This window comes from Apteryx rowi, unplaced genomic scaffold, assembly GCF_003343035.1.
Source record: "Apteryx rowi isolate R43461 unplaced genomic scaffold, aptRow1 scaffold_232, whole genome shotgun sequence".
Classification (NCBI taxonomy): domain Eukaryota; kingdom Metazoa; phylum Chordata; class Aves; order Apterygiformes; family Apterygidae; genus Apteryx; species Apteryx rowi.
This window is the reverse complement of record NW_020448664.1, coordinates 1,167,050-1,189,494: the sequence shown is the minus strand read 5'-3', so window position 1 is coordinate 1,189,494 and position 22,445 is coordinate 1,167,050. Positions and strand designations below refer to the sequence as shown.

The 22,445-nt window shown below is 42.3% G+C and overlaps 1 protein-coding gene across 13 annotated transcripts; it reads left to right on the top strand.

Annotated features, from left to right (window-relative positions):
* Positions 1-229: 229 nt before the first annotated feature.
* On the top strand, positions 230-20,524 carry EXD1 (exonuclease 3'-5' domain containing 1). 13 transcript variants are annotated; one of them, XR_003253513.1, is made up of 13 exons: positions 230-328; positions 467-671; positions 1,479-1,547; positions 2,543-2,594; positions 4,151-4,284; positions 5,569-5,636; positions 6,751-6,837; positions 7,955-8,059; positions 8,171-8,251; positions 8,664-8,756; positions 11,337-11,480; positions 11,931-12,046; positions 13,147-13,195. XR_003253513.1 is itself a non-coding variant. In XM_026065810.1 (13 exons), exons 1-13 carry the CDS (start codon positions 323-325, stop codon positions 18,706-18,708), a joined length of 1,326 nt encoding a protein of 441 aa, XP_025921595.1. In that variant the 5' UTR covers positions 230-322; the 3' UTR covers positions 18,709-20,524. The 13 variants fall into 13 exon arrangements, 12 of the variants coding, with proteins under 12 accessions (XP_025921595.1, XP_025921594.1, XP_025921600.1 ...); XM_026065810.1 differs by lacking the exon at positions 11,931-12,046 and adding an exon at positions 18,550-20,524 and having other exon boundaries at positions 11,406-11,480; positions 13,147-13,338; XM_026065809.1 differs by lacking the exon at positions 11,931-12,046 and adding an exon at positions 18,550-20,524 and having other exon boundaries at positions 13,147-13,338.
* Positions 20,525-22,445: the final 1,921 nt, after the last annotated feature.

The window sequence follows — 22,445 nt, the reverse complement described above, 5'->3', positions numbered from 1 at the left end:
GCGTGGACGCCCGGGAGCCCATGGCCGCCGCGCCGCACTCCGCTCGCTCCGCTCCGCGCCGGGCTGAGCCGGGCAGAGGCGCGCACCCGTCCGCGGCGGCGGCGCAGAGAACGACGAGCCCGCCCCCCGCTCCGCTCCGCCCCCGAGAGCCAACGGCCGCCCCCCGCGAGCGCACGCGCGTAGCAGCGCCACGCCAACGAGCAGGCACGCGCCGGCCTCTGACGTCATCGAGGGCGGCTGCTAAAAGTGAGCGGCCGGCAGCCTACCACTCCCAGTATGCACTGCGTGGGGCAGCTTTAGCTTCCCCCTTCCCCGTAACGTCATGGCGGTAGGTTGCGCGCGGTCGGTGCTTCCCGGTGAATGGGTAGGGGCTATGCTGGCCCTGCCCCGCGGGGCGGGGCCCTCGTTCGGCTCTGCGCGGCCGCGGCTGTGGTTGACTCAGCCCGTCCGCTGTTCCGTGCCGCAGGTGCCCCGCGAGGAGCCCGGCTGGCCGCGCCGGGGGACCTCGTCCGAGCCGCCGCCTGTCTCCGCCCCGGGCTGCCGCATGGCCCTCAGCAGCGAGCACTTCGGTGCCATCCTGGGCAGAAACGTCAAAATCACCTTAAAATGCGGCGTCTTCCAAGGGGTGCTGCAACACGTGAACCCCGACCGGAGCCTCCTCCTGCGGACAGGTCGGGGCCGGGCCCGCAGGCAGCCCCGCAGCGCCGTCCGCGCGCCCCGAGCGGGTGGCGGGGGCGCCCTGCGGCCGTTGGGGGCGTTGCGGCCGTTGGGCCGTTAGCCGCCCCCCTGCTTCTTGTGGGGTTTGCTGAGGCCGAGAGTTGCTTGTCCCTTTTCAGAGTGTCATGCGTTAAAGTCTCAGCTCCCGCTTATTTAGAAGCACTGCGACCTCCCCTCACTCCCTCCCCCCGCGCCTTGCGAGGCAGCTTTATGGGGGAAGGGCACTGGTGTATTGGCGTCTTGCTCAGCCATTAAAAAAATGTCTTAACTAGAATCTGCGCCACTCCAGTTACTGTGTGGCTGAACTCTCACAGTCTTAAAAATAATCATGCTAAAGCCATGCAGGAACCATTTAGAGCCGGCGTGTGCAGTCTCCCATGCAGAGTGTGCCCACTGCTAGCTGAACACGGCATGGTATCAGTATGTGCTTTCTGAGAGCCAAGCACAGTCATTGGGTTAAATAAAGCATCTGCTGAAAATGAAGGTAAAACTAGGTGCATCTAATTAAGCTCTCAGCTGTTTAGATCATGTGGGTGTAACAGATCAGAACTTTGTTCTACTAGGTGTATACAGCCACTTTATGGAAGTGCTCTTCTGCAGCACAAAAAAACTGTCATCATTGAAATAACCTGATTTGTTCCTTTTTTTTCAGGTGACATTAGTAGAGCTAATCAGTCTTAAGGTCTTGCTTTGTTTTGCAAAGGATAAGTTCTTACCCCTAACAGTGAAACATGATGGATTGTTTTTCTTTTTCATTTCAGTGAAGAACTTGGAAACTGGTAGAAGTGCCCCTGGAGCAAAGATGTTTTTTGGCCATGAAATAGTCAATGGTGAAGCCTTTCTTACTGCATATTAAGGCATGGGGATCATGGCTGATCTTAGTAGCACTTTTCAATCTAATTGTGGACACTCTGCTGAATTCTTCAGTTGCACAGCTTTCCCCCAAAATCAATAGGAATCAGAACATTGTATAAGTCACAGAACTTCTCTATGTCCCAGTTATCTTCTATAAAATAATAGTAATTCCCTGCTTTGTGATGGTCTTGTGACTGTACTGTGTTAAAGCTTGTTAGCTGATGAATAAAGTCCAGTAAGGCCAGTTGAAATAAGCATGCATCCTGTGTAGTACTTAAAGGCAGGTTACATTTGATGTAGATGTTCTTATATGTGGAAGACTCTCAGTAAAGGACTCTGCTAGGAGGTTAAATCCCTGAAAACAGATTCTGGTTAACTTTTTTTTGCATTCACTTGCACAGATAAAAAGAATCTCTGTTAAGCGTTCTGTTTTTATCTGAGCCTCTTTGTGATTCACTAGTGCTAAAAATATAGAATTAATTAAGAAAAATGTTTCTAGTATATGATGGTCCTGTGCATTTCTACTGCAGATACGAGCTTTGCTTTGGGGACAAAGAGCAAAGTGGTATGGTGGGAAACAGCTAGCAGGCAGCTATCAGATTTAACAAGTGCTTAACTCTGTCAATTCTGCCTTTTCCCATGTAGCTGTTTTGTTGTATCTGTAATAGTCTGTAAAGTAATAAGTTGGAGTTTGATATTGACTTTGTGTTTTTGAAAGGATGCTAAACCAAGAATTAGTTTTGTTTAAACACTACAGTTCAGAAATATGTCTAATCTAGGCTAGTGATATAAGTTAACTTACACAGAATTGTACATCAGAGAGAATTCTTTTTACTTAAGCTATGTTTTGAGTCCTTTTTCTTTCCTGCATGTCTGTGCTGATTAGTATCAGTTTTTACTCTTTGTTTTGGGGGGAAATAGCAAGTGTCCAGAAGTTGCTTGTCAGTGCTAAACTGTTTTTGTATTACAGTGGAATTGCTGGATGAACCAGGTTCAGGGAAGGGAACAGCAACACTCTCGGAGTATGTTGAAACTTTTTATTTGTTTATTTCCTTCATGGTAGGAGAAAGGGTGAGAATGTGCTTGCTAGGCCAGCCAGCACCTGCATTTCATATCTTATCAATGTTCTGACTCAACTATGCCAAGATTGTGTTTCTGTGCTCTAAAGAAGGTGATGAATGGAAGGCCTCCACTGTTCAAAAGATTCTTTCAAGCTATTACTTACTATTCCTCATCCTTTCCCCTGCTCCCATTAATTTTCTAGGTAGAATAATTTGCTTAGTTTGTGTGGGGTTTTTTTTGTTGTCAGCTTGTGGTTTCAAGGGGGGTTTCCCATGAGCATTTCTTTGTGGCTGAACAGTTCCTGGACAATTGCACAGGGAGTTTAGGCTTATGCAAAAGCTTTCAAATGTATAGAAATGTGACTTTGGGAAGCTGGTAAAAGTATGTTTCTCTGCTTTGAACTCCTGCAGACCCCTGCTGTTAGATGGCTTTGCTTTGAGTCTTTTCACAAGACCTCATTTCATTAGTTTATTTTTTCTGTTAAGAGAAGCAGGAATGAAGTGGTGTCTACTGAACATTCTTTAAAATACAGTTAGACAGCACATATAATTGTTAAAAGCAGCAGTCTTCTCCCTGGCTGCTGTCTTGACTCCTTACTCCATGAATATATACACTTCAATATGCTCATTTTGGTAGCAGATTTATTTCTGTATTAATCTATTAAATAGAAAATTTTAGATACAAGATTCTTCAACTATATCTAAGGGCTGGTTGGGAAGTTATTTATGTTTTGCTATATTGGCATAGGGACATACATGATTAGATCTGTATAATAATAGGATGTTTTTATGTCAGCATAAAGGAATTTATACTAATGGGGCATCCTTCCCTGTAAAGTATGCATGAGTCACTGTCCTATTGTAAAAATGAAGCATCTTATATGTGGCATGTTTCAGTAAGGTGAATGTTTGTTACTAACTCAATTTTATCTTTTTTAGTTGTGATATGCTGCTGTTTCTGTACTTATTAAATAGCTTCCATTTGATAATAGAAAAGTTTCAGTGGATATGACTGTTTTATGCATTTATGAACTTGTTGTAAAATCAGCCACCTAATCATAAGATTTAAATAGTTGATTTAATATTTTTGATTCAGCATGAAGATGTAAAAATATTTAAATTGTGTGGTGCCCGGGCTCAAATCAGGTACTTCATTCTTTAAGTTGTTTGTACTTTGTGCTCTTTCTTCTCTTGAAAACTTTACTGCTGACCTCTGCAGCAAACATCTTTTCAGGTTCTGCTCTCACCTTCTGCCTTTTTCAGAAATAAATCTGAAGTTTTATCTGAAATAAATGCCCAATTAGCAAAATAAACTTTTATTGTTGGGTAGCTTCAAGATCTCCCTTAAACATGTACATTGGACTAGGAAGTTGCTTCATATGCAGCAGTTCATTGTCTGGCAGCAGGTAGACAGTGCTGGGTGAAAAATATATCTTTATTGGAATATTCATGCTGGCAAAATGATGTGTAATGTGTGGCTTTCTGTACTATGTATGGTCTTCTCCTTGCCTCTGCAGGTGCACTTCAGCTGTTGAAGGGAACACAGAAGCAGACACAGATGGATGGGCAGATTGTGGCTCAAGGAGTTCTCCTTGCATTTCCCTAGAGAGCCAGCTGAGAGCCTGGAATAGCTTAAAAAAACATCTTTCAGGTAATGTGGCTGTTAGTCAAGCAATGTATTTTGTCTTTGTCAGACAACACCTTTCCGAGAGGCAGTCATCCCTTCATCCTTCTGGGGCTTGCCTGTATCCGGGCAGGCGTTGTTCTGAAAGAACAATGGTCACAGGTTGGCCCAGAGCTCACTGGGCTGCAGACACACTGCTCTTTGCCTGCAAATATGTCCGCAATGTCAGAAGAAAACTCACCTGCTCTCCAGAATGTTTATCCTGTAGCCCTCATCAACTATAAAAGTGACTGAGCAGTGTAACTTATCTTTTGAAGAAGTCAGAGTACTTCAGTCAGTGTTCTTCTGTGGTGATTTAGTCTTGTATTTGTTGCTCGCATGTATGTAGTGTGACAGATAACCCGAAGTTCATTTAGACTATGGCTCTTTGGTCTTGTGTTAGCTGTTACGCTTTGAAGGTGCTTGCACTGATTTGGTTCTCTGGCTCCTGCTGTATGTACTTATGTAGTTTCAGATCCAAAGTCTGGTTGGATCCCTTGGTGTTTACACAGAGCCATGACAAGAATGCAAGACCTGTGTAGGCTAAAGGGAAGGTTAGCAGCATTTACCTGGAAGGTAGGGGAGAAAATGGGCAAAGGTTGATGTGATCTGGGAGAGCCTTATAAAATTATTCTTATGATTTTTTGATTTGATACTATTTTAGAGTTTAAAAGGCTGTTGCTCTTTGTGTTTTTATGGAGTATATGATTAACATTGGCATCTTACCTGAAAGAAAAGGAAGGAAAAGGAAAATCTTTAACAGCTATTCCTTCTCTAGCTGTTAATTAGATGTTGTTAAACAGGTGTTCAAAAAATATTATTAAAATAGCCTGCCTTAAATTCCCTTTCCCTTTTTGATCACTTAGCTGTCAGGTTTTTGTAGTGTCATTGTCTGTTAGTTCTGCCTTCATTATCTTTTTCTTGGGCAAGCTAGGGAATCGTGTCTTTTTTTTTTTAAATCAGATTTTTTTTTTTTTTGCCATAACCTTACTGTTTCCTTTATGTATCATAAAGACTAAAAAAAAGCACTGTAACTCACTCTTAAGTGGTCAGTTTCTCTGAAAAATCAGAATTTTGGCTCATGCTCAATGCTTGCTGTGCATGCTTAAAGCAGGCAGTTCAGTTCTTCCCTTTCTACTTCCTGAACACACAGATTACTGAATAGCTAAACCAGAAAAGTAGAGTGATGAACTGTATAATATGTAGTTTATGCAGAGTTTATCTATGCAGAGGAGGTTTCTAATAGTGTGGGGATTTTTTTCTTTACTCTAGGGAAGGAGGAAGAAGAGAATGTGGAGTACACAGTGGTTGATTGTTTCCAGCAGAAATTTGGCTCAGCAGTAAGTATAAACTAAAGTTCTATGCAGCATGTTGACTTCTAACCCTCTTCAGTCTGTCACTAGATCCATTCGGTGCAAGATTGTGAACTCTGCTTGTCTTGGAAAATGAAAACACTTTTGCAGACCGCAATGAAACTTGTATTTTATATGTGTGTGTGTGTGTATGTGTATATATATATACACACGCTTTTTTTTTTTTTGTCAAGTAGAAATGGTATCCCTGGTGGTGTCAAAACATATTCAAAGTGGCCATCCATGCAGGGGAAGAGAATGCAGTGCACAAGTCTGCCGTGGTTGTTAGTCTGCACCAGCGTGTGTTGGTTGCTCTTTTGGAAATTTGTGTCAACTATAAACTGGGGTGAAGGGTTTATATTACTAGTTAATGAATAATTTATTCATTGAAGAAAGCAGGAACATCAGGGTTTGTTGATGTTTAGAAAGGGAGTTGATTGCACTGTTTTTGTAGGTGTTTTGAACTCCAGAAATGCCCAGACCTTAGCTTTTCTCTTAAATCATGTACAGTAACATCAGCAGACTTGGTAGGGGAAGGCTTTGTTTCAGAACTCAGAACCAATGGTAGATTTATTAAACCTAATAGCATTATTAGGTCCTGAATTAAACCAGCAATCCTGTGCATCCTCTGTGCCACTTTGACTTGCTGTAGCATCTGTTGGGTTTGGACTCCTATAATGGTATATCTAGTGCAATATAGGGGGAAAAAGAATCTCCTCCCAAAGGAGGAGGTTTCCTTGCTTTCGGAAGAATCTAACTATATTGCTCGAAAAAGAAGCTTTTTTTTTAATTTCTAATTATGCCTTCTGCTCTTGTGTTGCGTGTGCTCTATGATTTGCTATATCTTAATTGTCCAAAAACAATTGATCTTTCTGCTGAATCTACCATCAATGTTTCTAGTTGTGGAGTGTCCAGCTGTCATATCTGTAGCTGTCTTGTCTGTTTCTGTCAGATCGCTATATATCTGTGAGATTCATTGTGTTGCTGATCCATATTTACCTTTCTTAAATATGGATCATGACCAGAAAAAAGTTTACTCTTAGTCTTCATCCCCCCCACCTATCAATCTCTGGCAGTATTTTTGTCTCTATTGTTTGGTTAGGTGCTGCACCTAAAACAGCAGTGTGTTGTCAGTGTAGCAGCAGAAGGGGTTAATTTGTGTCGTCATGGAAAACTTTCTTGGCTTCAGGTAAGAGGCAAATATTTCCCAAGATGTGCCACTAAACAGAGGCATAATTGGAAAATATTTGGGGATTAGCCTGAGTTTAAGATTTGCTGGCATAACTTTTTTGGTAAGAGATGTGATTTTCTTAATGTCAAATCAGGTATTTCATAAATGGCCTATTATAGAAAGAATGATACCAGTATAGGGTGTCTAAGTAAACTCATTCATCCATTTTTAGTTCATTTAACTTATGCAATATATTTATATATATAACAATATAACTTACTTTGCTTTGCCTTCTTTATATACTTTTATACCGTTAGAGGTCTTTTGCTAGTACGGCTGGTATCTATTAAAAACTGCAAGACCTGATCATGGTATTAGTTTAATTAAAGGAGTAAAATCCATCTAAAGATGCAATATCTTGTCTAGCTGTGAAATTATCAATATCTGAAAAGGAAGAGAGAGAATGAAGAAAAGCTTCATGTATTGGTTCAAAGTGGTCTTGATTTATTTTTAAATAGGTTGAAAAGCAAGTGTGTTAATCTCGAGCAAAAACTCATGTGAATGTTCATAGTTCAAACTTGAAACTCCTTATACAGAAGCAAGTGTCTGTAGAATGTTTGCTTTGGTATGGCTAAATTCTTTATTAATAACAGCTTTAGTTAATCTATTATGCATTAGAACATAGGCAAAGCCTAAATTTTATATCCTGTCCTGCATGCTAGGATAGAAAACAATGTTCTGTAGTTCTTCTGTAGTAGGTTTTGACAATGATAGGAATGTCAGTGACAAGAGAATTTTCTTGAATGGGGTTCTTTGTAAAAATGTCCCTATAATAGAGGTAAGAATTTATTTTAACTATTGTGGATAGGATTTGCTCTTTATATGTCTCAAAATGTCTTATTTAACTGTACACTGTAGATACGAGGTGTGATTCTTTTTAATTATTGTGACCTTCTCTGAGCATCTTTCTGAAAAAAGCAAGATTTGTTTATGGGTTATTAAGAAAACTAAAGTGCACTCCTCAATAGAAGTCTATACATGGAAGATTAGGCTTGTGAGAAACGGTGCACTCTCCCAATTTCAAATCCTTTGTTTTTCTCTCCCTCACTCATCTCTGCAACTGAATTTGTTTTAGATAGCGACAAAGAGACGAATTTTCCTATTTGATATTTTCCTTCTGGGACCTCAGGCTTTCAAAAATGGATTACAAATGGTGCTAGAAGATAGAAGCATCTTGAAGGTAAGGATAGAGGGTGTGTGAGCAAAGGATGCCTATGTGTGCAATGATCCAGCTGCACCAAAAAAGTTTCAGTCAGGCAAAGGCTTGTCTGACAGCTCTTTCCTGCTTCAGGTCATGCACGACTGCCGTTGGATCTCAGACTGTCTGTCTCACCAGTACGGAGTCCTTCTCTCCAATGTCTTTGATACACAGGTACTCTCCAGATATTGTGGTTGGGTGGAAAAAAATTTCAACAAGAGAAACTTCAGCCTTGTCCAGGGCATCTTCTCAGGAAAGATTTACCAGTGCTAGAATGTGATGGTTACTGAGCATTCTAAATGTAGCACTTCTATTTTAGCTAAAAAGAATTGTTAGGCAAAGCTGATAGCATTAATTAGAGCTTGTCTTGTGTAGACTAGAAAACATTAAATATGATGGTTACTCTTAGAAGGAGTTCTTTTATCTTAGTCAAGAGAAACAGCCATGAGAAATAGTTGGGTGTCTTCAAGTCCCCATGTTAAAGATCATTAATAATCTAATATTAACAGGAAGTTTAGTATTTTTTAAAATGTGATAACAGGTGTTGGTCAAACTTGGCACAACCTGAAGCTATTGTGACTTACAGAAAGCACAAGCCTACCTGGCTCCTGTGTTCCTTGTAACCCTTTCTGGCCCTCTAACAAGTGTAGAAGCAGTAGGCTACAGGTATTCAGCACTGGTGAGTATCTGCTAATGCATGCAATGGTGGAAGTGGAAGTGAAAGAACAGAACAGGTAACCATGATAATTTTCTCTTCTGCTGGTGTTGGCCTTGGTAGCTGTGCTACTCAAGATGCATGATTAGTAGGAGCATTAGAGCCTTTCAGAGAGAAGAAAATAACATGATGACTATGACCTTTGAGAGTGGGCATGGATACTTTATGCTTAGTCACACATGACTTGTTCTTGCCTATTCTCTGACTTTTCATAGTATAGACATGACTGTCTGTAGTCATAGCATGACTGACTCTTCAAAGTCCTAGTCTGGGTTATGTGGTAAGCTTTCTACAGCAAAGGTTTCTCTTTGTCCTTCCCTGATCTTAGTTTGGCCTTCTGCCCATAAGTTATAATATTGTTATTCCATAACAGGTCAAATAGCAATCAATGTTAAGTCTTTACTGCTTGCAGGAGAGTTGAGAGAAAATTCCTACCAGTGTTGCCAACTGTATTGACTAGCCTGAGGGAAGAGCTCCAGATTGTGTAACTGATACAGTGGAAATAACTACCAGAACTGTCCACACTAGAGCCTGAGGTGCACACAATTGCACTAGTTGCTCTGTTGTCTTGTTATGAGCCGGCATATACTCTTCTCTTTCATTGATAGGCCTCTAGGCTTAGATTCAATTACTCTGATTCATGATTCACCTGAATCTTCCTGAATAATTGGCCTGAATCCTACTGCTAATATACCTTAATTTGTGGAACAGTCTGGTTTTGGGTGCCCTACAGTATACCTGATATTGCAGAATTAACCTGTCTCTCTTCTGCTCTGTACTGCTCTAGAGTCAATAACTGGGAGACACCACTGAGCAAACTCGTAGATCCTCTTTGTGAAACACTCCTGTTGCAATTTGTTAGCACTTCTTAGAGACAGCTTCTCAGACTTGTTAAAATTGGAGTAGGCCATGTGCACTTATACGAGGATATGTACAAGTGAGACTTGGTGAGTTTAAAAAGAGCAATGAAATGAAGAACTCTGGTTTAGACAGGATCTTTTGAGAAAAGTGTTATTTATCCCTGTTTTGGGGCAGTTGCTGCAACTGTCTGTTGCTTGCAGTAAGTAACCTAATATACTTACTGCAACATGCAGCGTACGGCAGTGAGAGGCTTTTGATGTTCATTGACTGTCTTGACTTCTGTACCTTTGATGCTTTTATACTACTTGAGTATCAACTGTTAATGGAAGTCTGATATTGCATTTCACATTTGGCTGCCTTGGTGTGTGTGTGTGTTCCCATTGCAATTCTGGGCTGTAGGAGCATAAGCAGCTCCACAACGAGTAAGCAACCAAACATTGTCAGTGCTTATATCCATCATGAAATTAAAGCATTTTCATGCTGTGGAATCCCTGCCTATTGTAAAATGCTGTTGGTTGTGTGTTTGTTTACTACCACACAAAATAATAGAATTTTTCCTAGAGATGTGTGTTGAAAGAATAAAAGAAAACTTGTCTGAAACTTAGCTTGAGGCTGTCCATAAGACAGCGATCCAGGCTAGGTTTTATCACAAAATGCACAAGTGAAGAAGTCTCTGTTGCTGTCTGGTTCTGCAGATCAATACACATCCACTCCTCTTGAGCCTGTAGCAGTCTTTCTGCTCTTGAGTCCAAGCTATTAGCATGCAATGACTTTTAGTCTAAGACTTTCAGAATGAAAACCAAAACATCATGTTTTCATTGTTGGTAAGTTTATTTATAACTTTGTTCATTCAAATTACTTTTTTATGAATATTAATTGCAGGTATTCTTTCATTTTGTTTGAATATTTGTCTTTTCTCTGTTTGGAAAACATTGAATTCTTTTATTAGAAAGTATGTGTGACCTTCTAGGTCCTTCCTGGGTAGGGACAAGAGTTGGGGCCTGCCCCTGCTCTTCCTGCAAGTGTAGGAGCGATGAAACCAGGACAGAGTTGGAGGGAAACTCCCTAAAGTTTGTGACTTTGCTTTTTATGGGGGTGGAGGCAACAGCTGCTGCTGGAAGGCTTCTCTTACCAACACACCACTTCTTCCAGCTCTAAAGGGGCTGGATAAATACAACTCGAGGATCAGCTATTCAGACTGGAATACACTRTCTGTGTTGTCTCAGACACAGATAAGAAGCAAATGCCATGCAGTCACTGCTGGAGGTGGTTGTCTGCATCTCTGCTGGCTCTGTATGCTGTCATAGGACAAGTCTGGCGGGCAAAATCAATTCCTAGGCAAAAGGTTTTACACAACTTACATATTCTTTACATCATGTTCTCCTTACTCTTTCGTCACTATTTCATGTAACAAATGACAAAAACATAAGTATTCTGGGGAAGTATCATTACATATTTACCCTCTTCTGATACTGTTCCTAACTGCCTGCTGTCTGGATACAAGAGTACTGGGCTAGATGGAGCCTTAGGCTGATACAATATGGTCATTCTTATAACTTAATTTACACCTCTGTGTATATTAGCAATATATTTTACTTTTAACTTCCCCACTATCAAATCTCCACATTCTCTTCCTTGGCTTAGTGGACAGCAGTCATGGCATACCAATCCCTTCCATCACAGGTTGCTGATGTTCTGCAGTTCTCAATGACAACAGGTGGCTTTCTTCCACACCGCATCTGTACCTTACAGGAGTGTTTGATGCAGCACTTGAAGATATCTTCCAGATCAGTTGCCCTCATGAAGTGCAGGCAGCAGATGGCTTGGGTGAGTGATTCAATGAGACACCTTCTGAAGATTCAACTGACTTGTGCTTTGCCCCCTTCAGATGTGTTTTTACAGACACACAGGTATGTAAAAGAGCTTGATGCTGTTCAGTGGTCAGACTGTTGTAGATAAGGACATCTTGTTATATTAACATGGGAGACAGATGGAAGCTTTAGCTGGCATCAGTTCTTATGCTAGTATTTCCTAATAGTTCATTGGAAATTGAGGTATTAAGAACCACAAAGCTCTTACAACAGAGGACATGTCTAACTAGGGTAAAAAGTGTTCTGGATATCTCCAATATATTTGACTGATTCTGAAACCTAGTGCTAACAAAACAAGTTGGTTAAAACCAACCCTGAGTCAAGTAGGGAAAGGGGAAACTTCGGATTGTGGGGGTTTTTTGTTTTTTTTTGTTGTGTGTGGTTTTTGTGTTTGTTCTTTGTGCAGATCAGCAGTATTTGGCATGTCATTAGTCTCTACTGTCCTTGTTCTTGTTAATCTTTCATATGAAGGAGAAGCAAGGGAAAACCTAATGGGCCAAAGGCTCCCAAGATCTGGGGAATGTAAGCTTGCATATAAAAAAATCATATTAAACATGATAAAGTAAATAGTATATAAATATGCTAAGCATGGCATCTTTTTGTGGCATTTTTAATCACCTGTCCTCTTTTTTATGGTGAGGAGGACTTCCAAAGAAGCTGGTAAATGTGGGATCTAGATACAGTGAGACCCCACCATATAGGCAGGATTTCTTTACCTAGTAAGAAAACATTCCTTCCTATCGGAGTGTTTTTTTAGTTCCTTCATACTAGTCTTTCCTGTAACTTCCAGAATAAATTTGAATATTTTGTACTGTCTATTCATTGACTTTAAAATCTTTCTTGATAGCCTGGGTTAAATGTTATTTGATAGTGCTATAATTTCTTGGGGGCAGTTGTTCTTATCTGATAGTTACCTCAGTGAAGTCCATAATGTGGATGCAGCTTCACTTTATGTAAGTTTCTGAATCCTAGTAGTGTGTCCCAAACTTTCAATTTAGAGAATCCTGTATAGCAAATCTAAGACAAATGACAACACACTTGCCTTCCATAGTTAACTTTCTCAAACTATCCTATTGGTTTGCCAACTAAAAATTGAAAATAACTGTTATGTATATAGCAAGCATGCCAGTATAAGCCACTTCATATTGACAGTTTTGCCCACAGTATCATGGTCATGCTGCTTAACTGGGACTTATTTACATGTTCTGCTGGTTGCAGTTGTGCTGGCTGAAGATGTTACTATCCTCAGCTGCTTCCACTGCTTCTGTGATGGGAGATTTTTTTCCTCCTAGATCTTTCAGTTCACGTCTTCTAAAGAATCCAACCAAGATTCAGACAAAATGAGATGGATGAGAGAGAATCTAACATTAAATACAGGAATAATTAAAAAAAAAAAAAAAACACAGAAGCAATCTACCCTCTAAGCTTTCCTTTCCTAACATCCACAGACTTGTACACAGATGGCCTTAGAAGCTGCAAACTTCAGTAGCACTGAAAATAGAGACCAGCATCTGTAAATACTGTGAGAATAGGGGAAAAGTGTGATCAAAAGTTTTTTGTTGTTGTTGTTTTTAATCATTCTGGTTACTTAAATAACTTTTCATTTGCATTGGGATACACAGGAGAATCCTGATATATGGTTCTTGAGACCCTTTCCACCTTCTCTGCTTAAAACACTTGCTCTGAAGGCCATGTACCTTCTGCCACTCCGCTCATCTCTAATGGATAAGTTGATGTCTGACCTAACAGCCCTGGTGGACAATTACGTAAATGCTTTTCGGGACAGGTCAGGAGATCGCCTTGGGAGCACAAAGGTAGGCATGTCTCTGCTGGTTTCTCCGAGTAGTGATATGATCTAATGCTCTGATGGATGAACTCTGGAGAACCTAGCTATAGTAGCTTCCTCCTTTGCAACTGTCCACCCTACTTTATGTCACATACTCCTGATGCCTGTGCACAGCAGCAGAGGCAATCATGTCTATCTACATAGCTGCAGTTCAGATTGGTCTATTTGCACAAACCTACCCCAGGTTAATATTGTGGATGATGAGCTGCAGCTTTTGAGGCATAGGCACATGTGCCTTCTGTTGACTCTGACTTGAGACTAAGAACTTCTGGGCTCAGCAGGGGCTGTGTGAGAGGGTATGGAGAGGGGCAGGCAGCTGTGAAATGTTAGTATCTGAAGCTGCTGGAGTTGCTTTGTTTTGGTATGAGCCCCTAGTCTCCAAATGTTGTATAACTTTGTCTTACCATGTCATCTTTAGTGATGTTTTGCATATATTGGCTGTTTGAGAAATACATTGTCTTTTGCTGGCCAATTTTTTTTTTGGGGGGGGGGGGTAAAAGCATCTCTAGAGTTATCTTGTCTTCCTAATTTGTTCTCTCCTGAGTTGTCATTAAAAAAAAAAAAAAATCCTTGATTACATAGAACCAATAGTCCTATCTCACAAATGCATATCCAGATGTCTTGGAGTAGCTGTTGTATGGTGAATACTGCTATACTTCCCTGTTCCCTTTTTAAAAGGGGGATGGGATTTTTGGTAAAGGAACTTGACTTCCTGCCCTGATGGAAAGAACAGTTCCATGCCAACCAGAACAGGCAGTGGTATTGGTGTGGTCTTTCTGTCTCTTGTTCAGTGAAGAAACTTAGCAAGGGCTTGTAATAACTTTAAAGTATTGCTGGTACTAAAGTTGAGTGGAAGGTGGATGATCAGACATCCTCATTCACTGTAAGACTGAACAAATTTTGCTTGGATCATGTCACTGCTTCATGTTTATGCAATTGTAAATATCTTGAAATATTAGAAAAGTGAACACAAGTCTATCTTCAAGAAAAACTATTTCCTTGCCCCAGTTTAACAAAGTACTCAAGCACAGACTGAATCCTTTGGGAATTACAGGCAGTAAATCACAGCATTGAGAATTTAAGAGGAGATTAATTTAGATAGCCACAAGAGGTCATTGTTGCTTCACAGATGGAAGAGATGGTATCTGAAAACCTTTTCATTTAATAGGAGAGCTGCCAAGAAGGAAGACTAGCAATTCAGATGTCAGGCTCATTTTTTCCACAAACTATGAATAACAATGTAAAATGTATGCAAAAGTAGGAGGACACAATGGAAAAGGACAGTCTGTTAAAGAAGTAGAAAGAGTATAAAATAATTCTCTGCTTTGCATTAAACTGTTTGTTTGTAGAAGACTTTTTTAAGTAATCTCAGGCTAATAGTTGCTGAAGCCAATCCTTGTGCAAATCCATTTACTCTGTAAGATTAGCCAAGGAATTAATCTGACCCTGAGCATTGTCAAACTGACTGACTTCCACTACTCCAGGTAAGGAGAAGCCTCTTTAGGGCCCTTCTCTGTTCGGTTTTTGTTTTTGGATTGTGCTCTCTGATCAGAGCAGCAGGTTTCAACCCTTTGCCAAAGGGAAGTTTAGTTATGTAGACATGTCTTGTGCTGTGCTGCTGGCCTGCAGAGGTGTTTGAGCTCATGATACCAGATTAGAACAATGAGCAGAATGAGACCTCCCAGGCCTGCCCTGGTTCTGCCTCCTGTGACCCCTGCTGATCTTACTGAGTGACATCATGTCACACAGCAATGTGCTCTTTTCCTTTTCCCCTTCTCCCAAACTTATGACACTCCTACAGAAACCATTCTTGCAAGATAAGTATACAGATGCAGTTTCAATCATGCGACTTCATTAAAATGAAGTACAGAGGCTAGGTGGAATACACATCCATACACCTCATCTCCAACTATCACGTGTTGAACCTCAGCTGCTGGGTCAGGGGTTACAACATTGATCTTCGGCTTGGAATAGCACAGTAGCATCCCCCTGTTCTTTCCTGGGTCACTGTCCCATCCAAAGTTCATCATGTCAACAGCTGTTGTGTGTAGCAATTGTATCAGGATATACTTGGTGGAAAAAAGATGCTTTGGCTGGCCTGCTGTGGTGAAACAGTGTCATCTTTTCCAGTCTGAGGTTGCCTGTGAATTGCATAATGTTAGGTAATGACTGCTAATGACCAGTAATGTAGAATAATGACTACTGGGGCAGCTACCTACTCCCTTTTCCTGTCTAACTGTGGGTTTCTGCCTCCAGGAGAAGATCTGGCCAGTCCCACTGTTATTCCTATTTTCAGAAATAGCAGCAAGGAAAAGTGAATGTGCATAATTGTGGAAGAGCCAGGTGTGCTCAGTTGCCCTTATAGACCTCATGGGCACCTGCATCCAGTAAGAGTTGCAGGAAGACAGGTGTGAATGAAGTTGATGAATGTAATTGTCACCACCATTCCTTGGGCTCTGTATGCCCAGTCTCTACAGTTTGTTTTCCACATGCATCTCTTGTTCCCCAGCCAGAAGCTGCTGTATGCTCCAGCAGCCTTCTGTAAGTGGCAGAATGCAAGTAGCACTTTCTGGCTCAACGCAGAGCTCTTGCTGGGATTCATTGCAGTGGCCTTAGGTTGTATTCTGGAGCACTTGATTTCAGACTTCTACCTAGTTTTAGGTACCTATGTCTAGTTCTGTCTCCCTTCTTGAAAAGGCATAAGTAGTGAATGGGGGGGGGGGCAGTATTTTGTTTTAGCTTATTTCACCAAAGGACCTGCATTGCTCTTATCAAAAACGCTCAGTTTCCTTCTGCATCTTTCTGAAACTAATAATCTTCCTCATGACTGGGGAAGGGAACTCAGCAGAGCCTCAGGGTGGGAAGTCTGTGCTGTCTCCTGCATTTTCAGCATGACACTCTGCCAGGAATAGTTGCTGCTCTTGTGGATGCAGACATGAAGTAAAACAGGCTTTTGTGCCTCTGCATCTCTGTCAGTAGAAAAGAGCTAGCAAAGGAGCTGTATATACTAAACTTCCAATTCTTCTTGTAGATTCATGTTGTGTATGGCTTGTGGTTAGGTGCTTGAAAATGCAGCTGCGTTCTAATGTGTACGACTTAGATTCAAAGATGCAAAAATGGCCTGGGAATCTCTCAGTGTAAAGGAGCAAATAATCTCCTAGAAATGCAGTGTTTTCTTGTTAAAGTGGTAACAGTTCACAAGCAGACCCCTGGTACCATAGGGGAGCTGCTCATAGGCATTACCCTGTGCAGCAGAGCGGACCTACCAACACGCTTCAGGTAAGGTTGCAATGGACAAGCTGCAGTGCAGTCTAGGATACCAGTAACACGTTCATGGCATGTGATGGCATAAATTCCATTTTCTGGCTAAATATGCTTGCATGCCTGAGACAGATTATTCTAATTGACAAGTGATTTGGCACAGCACATAATGCCTATTAATTGATATGAATGAACATAAATGAAACTTAGCTTTAAATGCTTTAGGGCACGGCTTACCTCTCACTGTAGGATATACTATGACAATTAGGAAGCTAAATGTAAATTCTCCTGGTTAAACAGAAGCGAAGGTGAGACATTTTCAAGTAAGTTCTTCCTTGTGTGTGGTTCCCCCTCCCCACCCTGGTAATCCTCTGAACTATTTAGCCTTCCTCTGGATCTGTGCAAACTTCCAGACGTAGGTTTTGTGAGGCATGGCTTGCTTTTGAGACCCATGATAACTTTTTCAGGGCATCATGTCTGTATTTTCACTAATTCTGTTCTTAGTGTTTCTACCACTATACCCATACACACGTCTGACTTACCAGCTTGTAGCTTCCTGTATCTTCCCCGAGCCTTCTTTAAATGCTTAACATCTTCCAATCCTTGCCTATCAAGGCAGGCTCTAAGCAAGAAGCTGCACAGTTATTCATCTCTTCTGTTCCTTTGGGGAATTTGAGGCGGAATCCACCTTGTTTGTGTTTGAAGTATCAGTATAAGTATTTATGGGATAATCTGAGACATATTCTGCATATGTAATGTTTTTGGTATGTGAATCTCCAGATTTTTTCATGGTGAATGCAGAATAGAATTTTGTGCCCCTTTTATATTCTGATCATCAGTTGGCCCTGCAGGCTGGCTGACATCTTCTATTTCCATTGTGTTTGAAGAAAATGTTTTTTATTTTCTCATATTTTGTTAAATATTGATAAAATTCTGATATATTTTGTTAGATGTTAATAAAATTCTTCTGGCCTGCCTTTTGTTCTGCAACTTCATCCTTACTATTTACTGTATATGAATGTGGCTTTACTTTTCTGAATGATACTTAATAGTCTCCCTTCCCCTACTCTGTAGGCCTGCAAGTTTCCTTTTGTCCTCTCTGGTATCCTTTGCTATTAAGTAGTGATTACTCTGTGCTGCGAGGGTATTGTCTTGAAGCTGTCTCCATGCTACCTGCTTAGGGTTTAATTTGCCTGACTGACTCTTGCTACTTTTTGCAAGCTTCCTCATTTATAAGTAATTCCCCTTTCTACCATTGAATGCAACTGTGGATTTTTTTATTGTTCCTACAAAGGTGATGAACAAAGCAGTCCTTTTTACAAAGTAGATTCTTGAATGTAAAGTTTTGAACAGTGACCCATGCACTGCTCAGGAGCATTTCTCCTTTCATGAACTTCCTAAGCAGCTGTTCCATTGATTTAGGCAGTTAACTGTGGTGGCTTTTTCCACATGAGGGTTTTTTTTTACCCATAGCATAGAAATAACATGGCTTAAAAGAAAAATCAGGAAAGCTTTGTCTTTGCAGTGGCTCCTACAAGGAAATATGAACTGGTCATGGCTCTTGTGGGGATTACAACAAATTCATAGTGCAAAAGGTCTCTCCGGAGAAAGCTAAACCCTATATGCAAAGTATTAGGTAACTCTTATAGATCTTCATTATAAAGTAGCAAACAATAAATGCAAGTTTGATTATTTTTCACTTTGGATTGCCTTTAAGATAAAGGGGGGGGGAGGGGCAGCTCTTTCCTCCTCAAGACAGTGTTTGTATAAACAGGTAGTTGCTATATTCCACAGATCGAGCGGAATCACAGGTCGTTATTCTGTTCCACGGGCTAATTAGAGGGAGCTCTTATCTGGTACCAACAAAAGTAGAATATGTGTAAGTATTGTTTGGATTTCTTTTCTTTCTCCTTATTAGCCCACTTGCATGGAACTACCAGAGGAGCTGCATCAGCTGGCAGACTTTCAGAAGCTACGAAGGAAGAAAGCAGTGGAAGACTACAAGATGAATGAGAATGGTCTTTTGATCAGACCAGCCATGGAATTAAAAGAGAAAAAAGATGGAAACCAGAGATGATAGGGACTACCTTCCCACAAATAGTCATCTCAAATTACATCCTTCTACAATCAGGATCAACTTTGTCAAGAAAAGCATGAAAATCAAAATCAAGAGGTAAATCTGTGGGAGAACCTCAACCAACCTCAAACTGGCTGTAAAAATCTTTCTGATACAGTGACATGGTGAGCTCAGATTGTACATCTTTGGACATCCAAATGAATGAAAAGAGACTGTGGCCCATGCAGAAGCCTCAGACCAAAGCTTCTGTCCTTACAAGGACAGGTAAACCTATTGTTGAAGGGAAATAATTATGGTCTCTCTAATTCTAAGCCAATTTCTGCTGTGTCTGGCTGTTCTTTTCAAGATCTATTTCTGGTTCAGAGGCTACCCTTTTGTTCTCTCTTGCCACCTTGCCAAGGCTTGGAGACCACTAGCTTGCAGCAGAAGCAGTCATTGAAGGTGTCTTGGAGTTGGACTTCCCAATTCCCCAAAAAACATGAGCAAAGATGCTTCAGCATTTAGCTCCATTTCTGCTTCCATCTTCTATCAGGTGCCTGCAACAGTTCTTCCAAGCAAATTAGAGCTATTTTTGCTATTAAAACAGGGACTTTTGTTTTCCTTACTGTTGTTATCAGACCAACATCTTAAGTGCATTGGTTCTTTTGTTGTCACCTGTTGCAGGTATATAAAGCTCTCACCCAGTCCAAATACGCAGATGGGGAGCTTGCAAGAGGCCTGTTCATTGAGATTAGAAAGGGTTTACTTGGAAAAATTAAGTGTCTGGTCAGCCCCTGTGGGCTTGGTTTATACACAGATACATTTCTCTGCAAGACCCTTGGATAGCTATGACATAAGAGAGCAAAAAAAGATCGCACTGTATTGAAGAGCTATGCTTGCAAAAAGAAAGACATACTAATAAAAAGGACCCATCTGCTGAGTCAGAGTTATCTTAGGCCATACTGAAGAAAGTTTTCTGCTCAAAGTTGCACCTCCATCATTGTTTGCCAGGACTGCTGTATCAACCTAATGTAGATAAGGCTGTAACATTGGTGTGGTGTGTACATATACATATCCATTTACCTCCTCTAACTGATAGTACTATACTGCAATGGCAAATTCAGGCAGGCCATGCCTGAGTCTTGGAACCTTTTTAACATGTTACTGCATCTTGACTTAGGAGTACAGGACTGGTGAAGAATCTTGGTCTTTGAAATTCTGAATCTATATATGTATGTTTAAATACGTTTTAAAAACTGGGTGTTTTGCAGTTCAAATGCTTCAGAAAGAGTGGAGAACACCTTATTCATGTGTAAGGAAGGTTCTCAGGGTTATGGTTAAGAGTATCAGTGAGCACTAATGAAGTATGTGAAATAGGGAAGAATAGAACAGGTAATGGTCAGATTACCTGTTAACAGATTGCAGGCTAAGAACAATTTGGACATCAGGCTGCAAGTGTAAACTAATGATAATGAAGCCAGGTTGCAAGTGGAATGTGAGGTCTGTGTATCTGAGTATGTGCCAATACCTGTCTGAGCTGTTATTTGAATGCAGACTGGTGTGCCTAGAAGCTCCTGATGTATCTGTGTATTTTGTCTTTTTAGTATTGCTAGGGGAAGAGTAACTTTTTTCCAGAGTATTAAACCAGCAGTATTTAAGTAGATTTCTTTCTTTGAAACTATAGGTAAAACTTGCTCACTTCTGGGAGTGGCAGAAAAAATTTCCAAGGCTGTTCTTTGTCCATGCACTTTTTTTGAAACCCTCACAGTATTCTGTAATTAAACTGTAGAGTTTTTGTCTCATTTTACTTTAGAAAAATAAAATAGGTTTGAAACAAGTTCGTCTTGCAACTTTTTACTTAGCAGACCAATGAAACACAGACTAGGAGATGCTGGAAGTGGATTGGGCCTTTTCTTAGTGCTAATACTCATGTTCATCTGGAGCAGGATTTCTGTAACCAGTGATGTGTTATCATGAACCAGTGAGGTACAATATAGAAATTTCAGGCCCTTCTGAAGCAGAGCCAGCTCAGGAGTTCTGCATTGTATTTCCACAACTAAAATATGAGTCCAGCCAGTCTTACAGTAGAAGAAGGGGGAAAATGGCAGTGCATCAGATACTTCCTCTTTCCCTCTCCTTCCAGTAAGATGTCAAGACATCACATGTGGGATGTAAAACAGTCATCCGGAGTGTCTGTGTGCAGGCCACAAACTGAACACCAGAGGCATCTTTCTGGATGAGAAATGGAGTTGGGGATTCTCAGCCTCTTTCAAGAGAGGAAGTGGAACCATATTATAATGGAATAAGGATTGCCAGATAGGAACCTGAGGGTATAGCTGCATTTGTGCCACTGTATTGCTTGAAGTAGTAAAACCTTCCTGTGTAAACAGCACTGCAGTTTTCCCCTATTCTTTTGAGAATGGCATAAAGAAAAAGGAAGTAGATTAGAACTGAGTCGTCATTCATTGATATATGTAAGCAAACGTGGAAATGACAAACTGTTACAGGAAGAAATTGTCTTTTAAAATATATCTCAAAGGATCCCTAAAACCTTGTAATGCTGCCCAGTGCTAGTATTCATCACTACTAAGCTTAGAAAGTGATCTGTACTATGCTGCCAAATGTTGTATTTCATAGGTGTTTTTATTAACATAATTGCTGGTTATAGTTAAGTGTATAGGGACACTACTGTAGTGAAGCTTCTCTGGGGAGGCAGAAACGGCCTTATTTATATTTTCTAGACATTGCAGTGCCCCCTGTGCGATGAAGTGAAGTAGAGCCTCTTGATGAAGAACAAATTCTTAGACGACAGCAAGTCATCAATGTAAGGGTTAAGGCCCCTCCATGGAGCCTGGAAGCCAGTGGTGGGCTCGGCCCGGTCGAGCCCTTCGCTGTTGACGCCGCACAACGCCCCCGCCGCGGGCTCCCAGGCCTCCGGCGCCGCGTGTGGGGTCACCGCCTCCGAGGACAACGCTTGTGGCCGGGTCGCGGCTGGCTCCCGGCAGCGCCCGTGCCTCAACGCCGGGGCTGGGCCCGGGCCTGGGGGCCGCTGCTGCGTCGCTTGTTCTGAGGGCGGCCGGGCCCGGGGCACCGGCGCGGGGGGGGGGGCGTCCCTGCGGCCGCCCTTCGCCGCGGGCCCAGGCCTCTTCTCACCGCCCTTCCGGCGGGCCAAGGCCGACCGTGCGTCACTTCCGGCACGCACGCGCCTGCACTGGCACCCCCCCCCGCCATCGCGAGAGTTTCCTCCTACCTCACGCGAGACTTGCTGGCTCACCCGGCCACTTCGGCCGAGTCCCTTCGGCAATTTCCGTCACTGCCAGACTCTACCAATCGGCCGCAGGAGCGCATCGATGGGCGCGGGCCACGCGCGGGCTGCGTGTGGGGATGGCACCCGCGGTGCGGGCGCGGGGGCCGTGCGGCGGCGGCGGCGGCGCGAGCAGGGCGGCGGCGGTGAGGTGCGGTACCGGGGCGGCGGGAGGGTATGCGGGGCTCGATTGTTCAGGCCTGGCCATGGCGCCTCTCCTCCCCCCCGCCATGGCTCCCCGTGTCTCTGCTCCTCTCCTCTCAGTGAGCGAAAGTGGCCGCCGCCGCCGTCCCAGCGCCCGCAGCCGCCGCCTCCTCCTCAGCAGCAGCGCGGGCGCCATCTTGGCGAGGCAGGAGTCGAGAGGGCCCCGCGGCAGGAGACAGGCAGCGCCGGCCCCGGCAGCGCCGGGCGAGAGGCCGGGCGGAGCGAGCGGGGGAGCGAGCCCCGGAGACAC

Coding starts and splice junctions, on each gene's coding strand:
- EXD1 (XM_026065809.1), top strand. Junction 1,548..2,542: donor TGGCCATGAAATAGTCAATG/GTGAAGCCTTTC, acceptor TTTGTATTACAG/TGGAATTGCTGGATGAACCA. Junction 8,252..8,663: donor CCAATGTCTTTGATACACAG/GTACTCTCCAGA, acceptor TGTGACTTACAG/AAAGCACAAGCCTACCTGGC.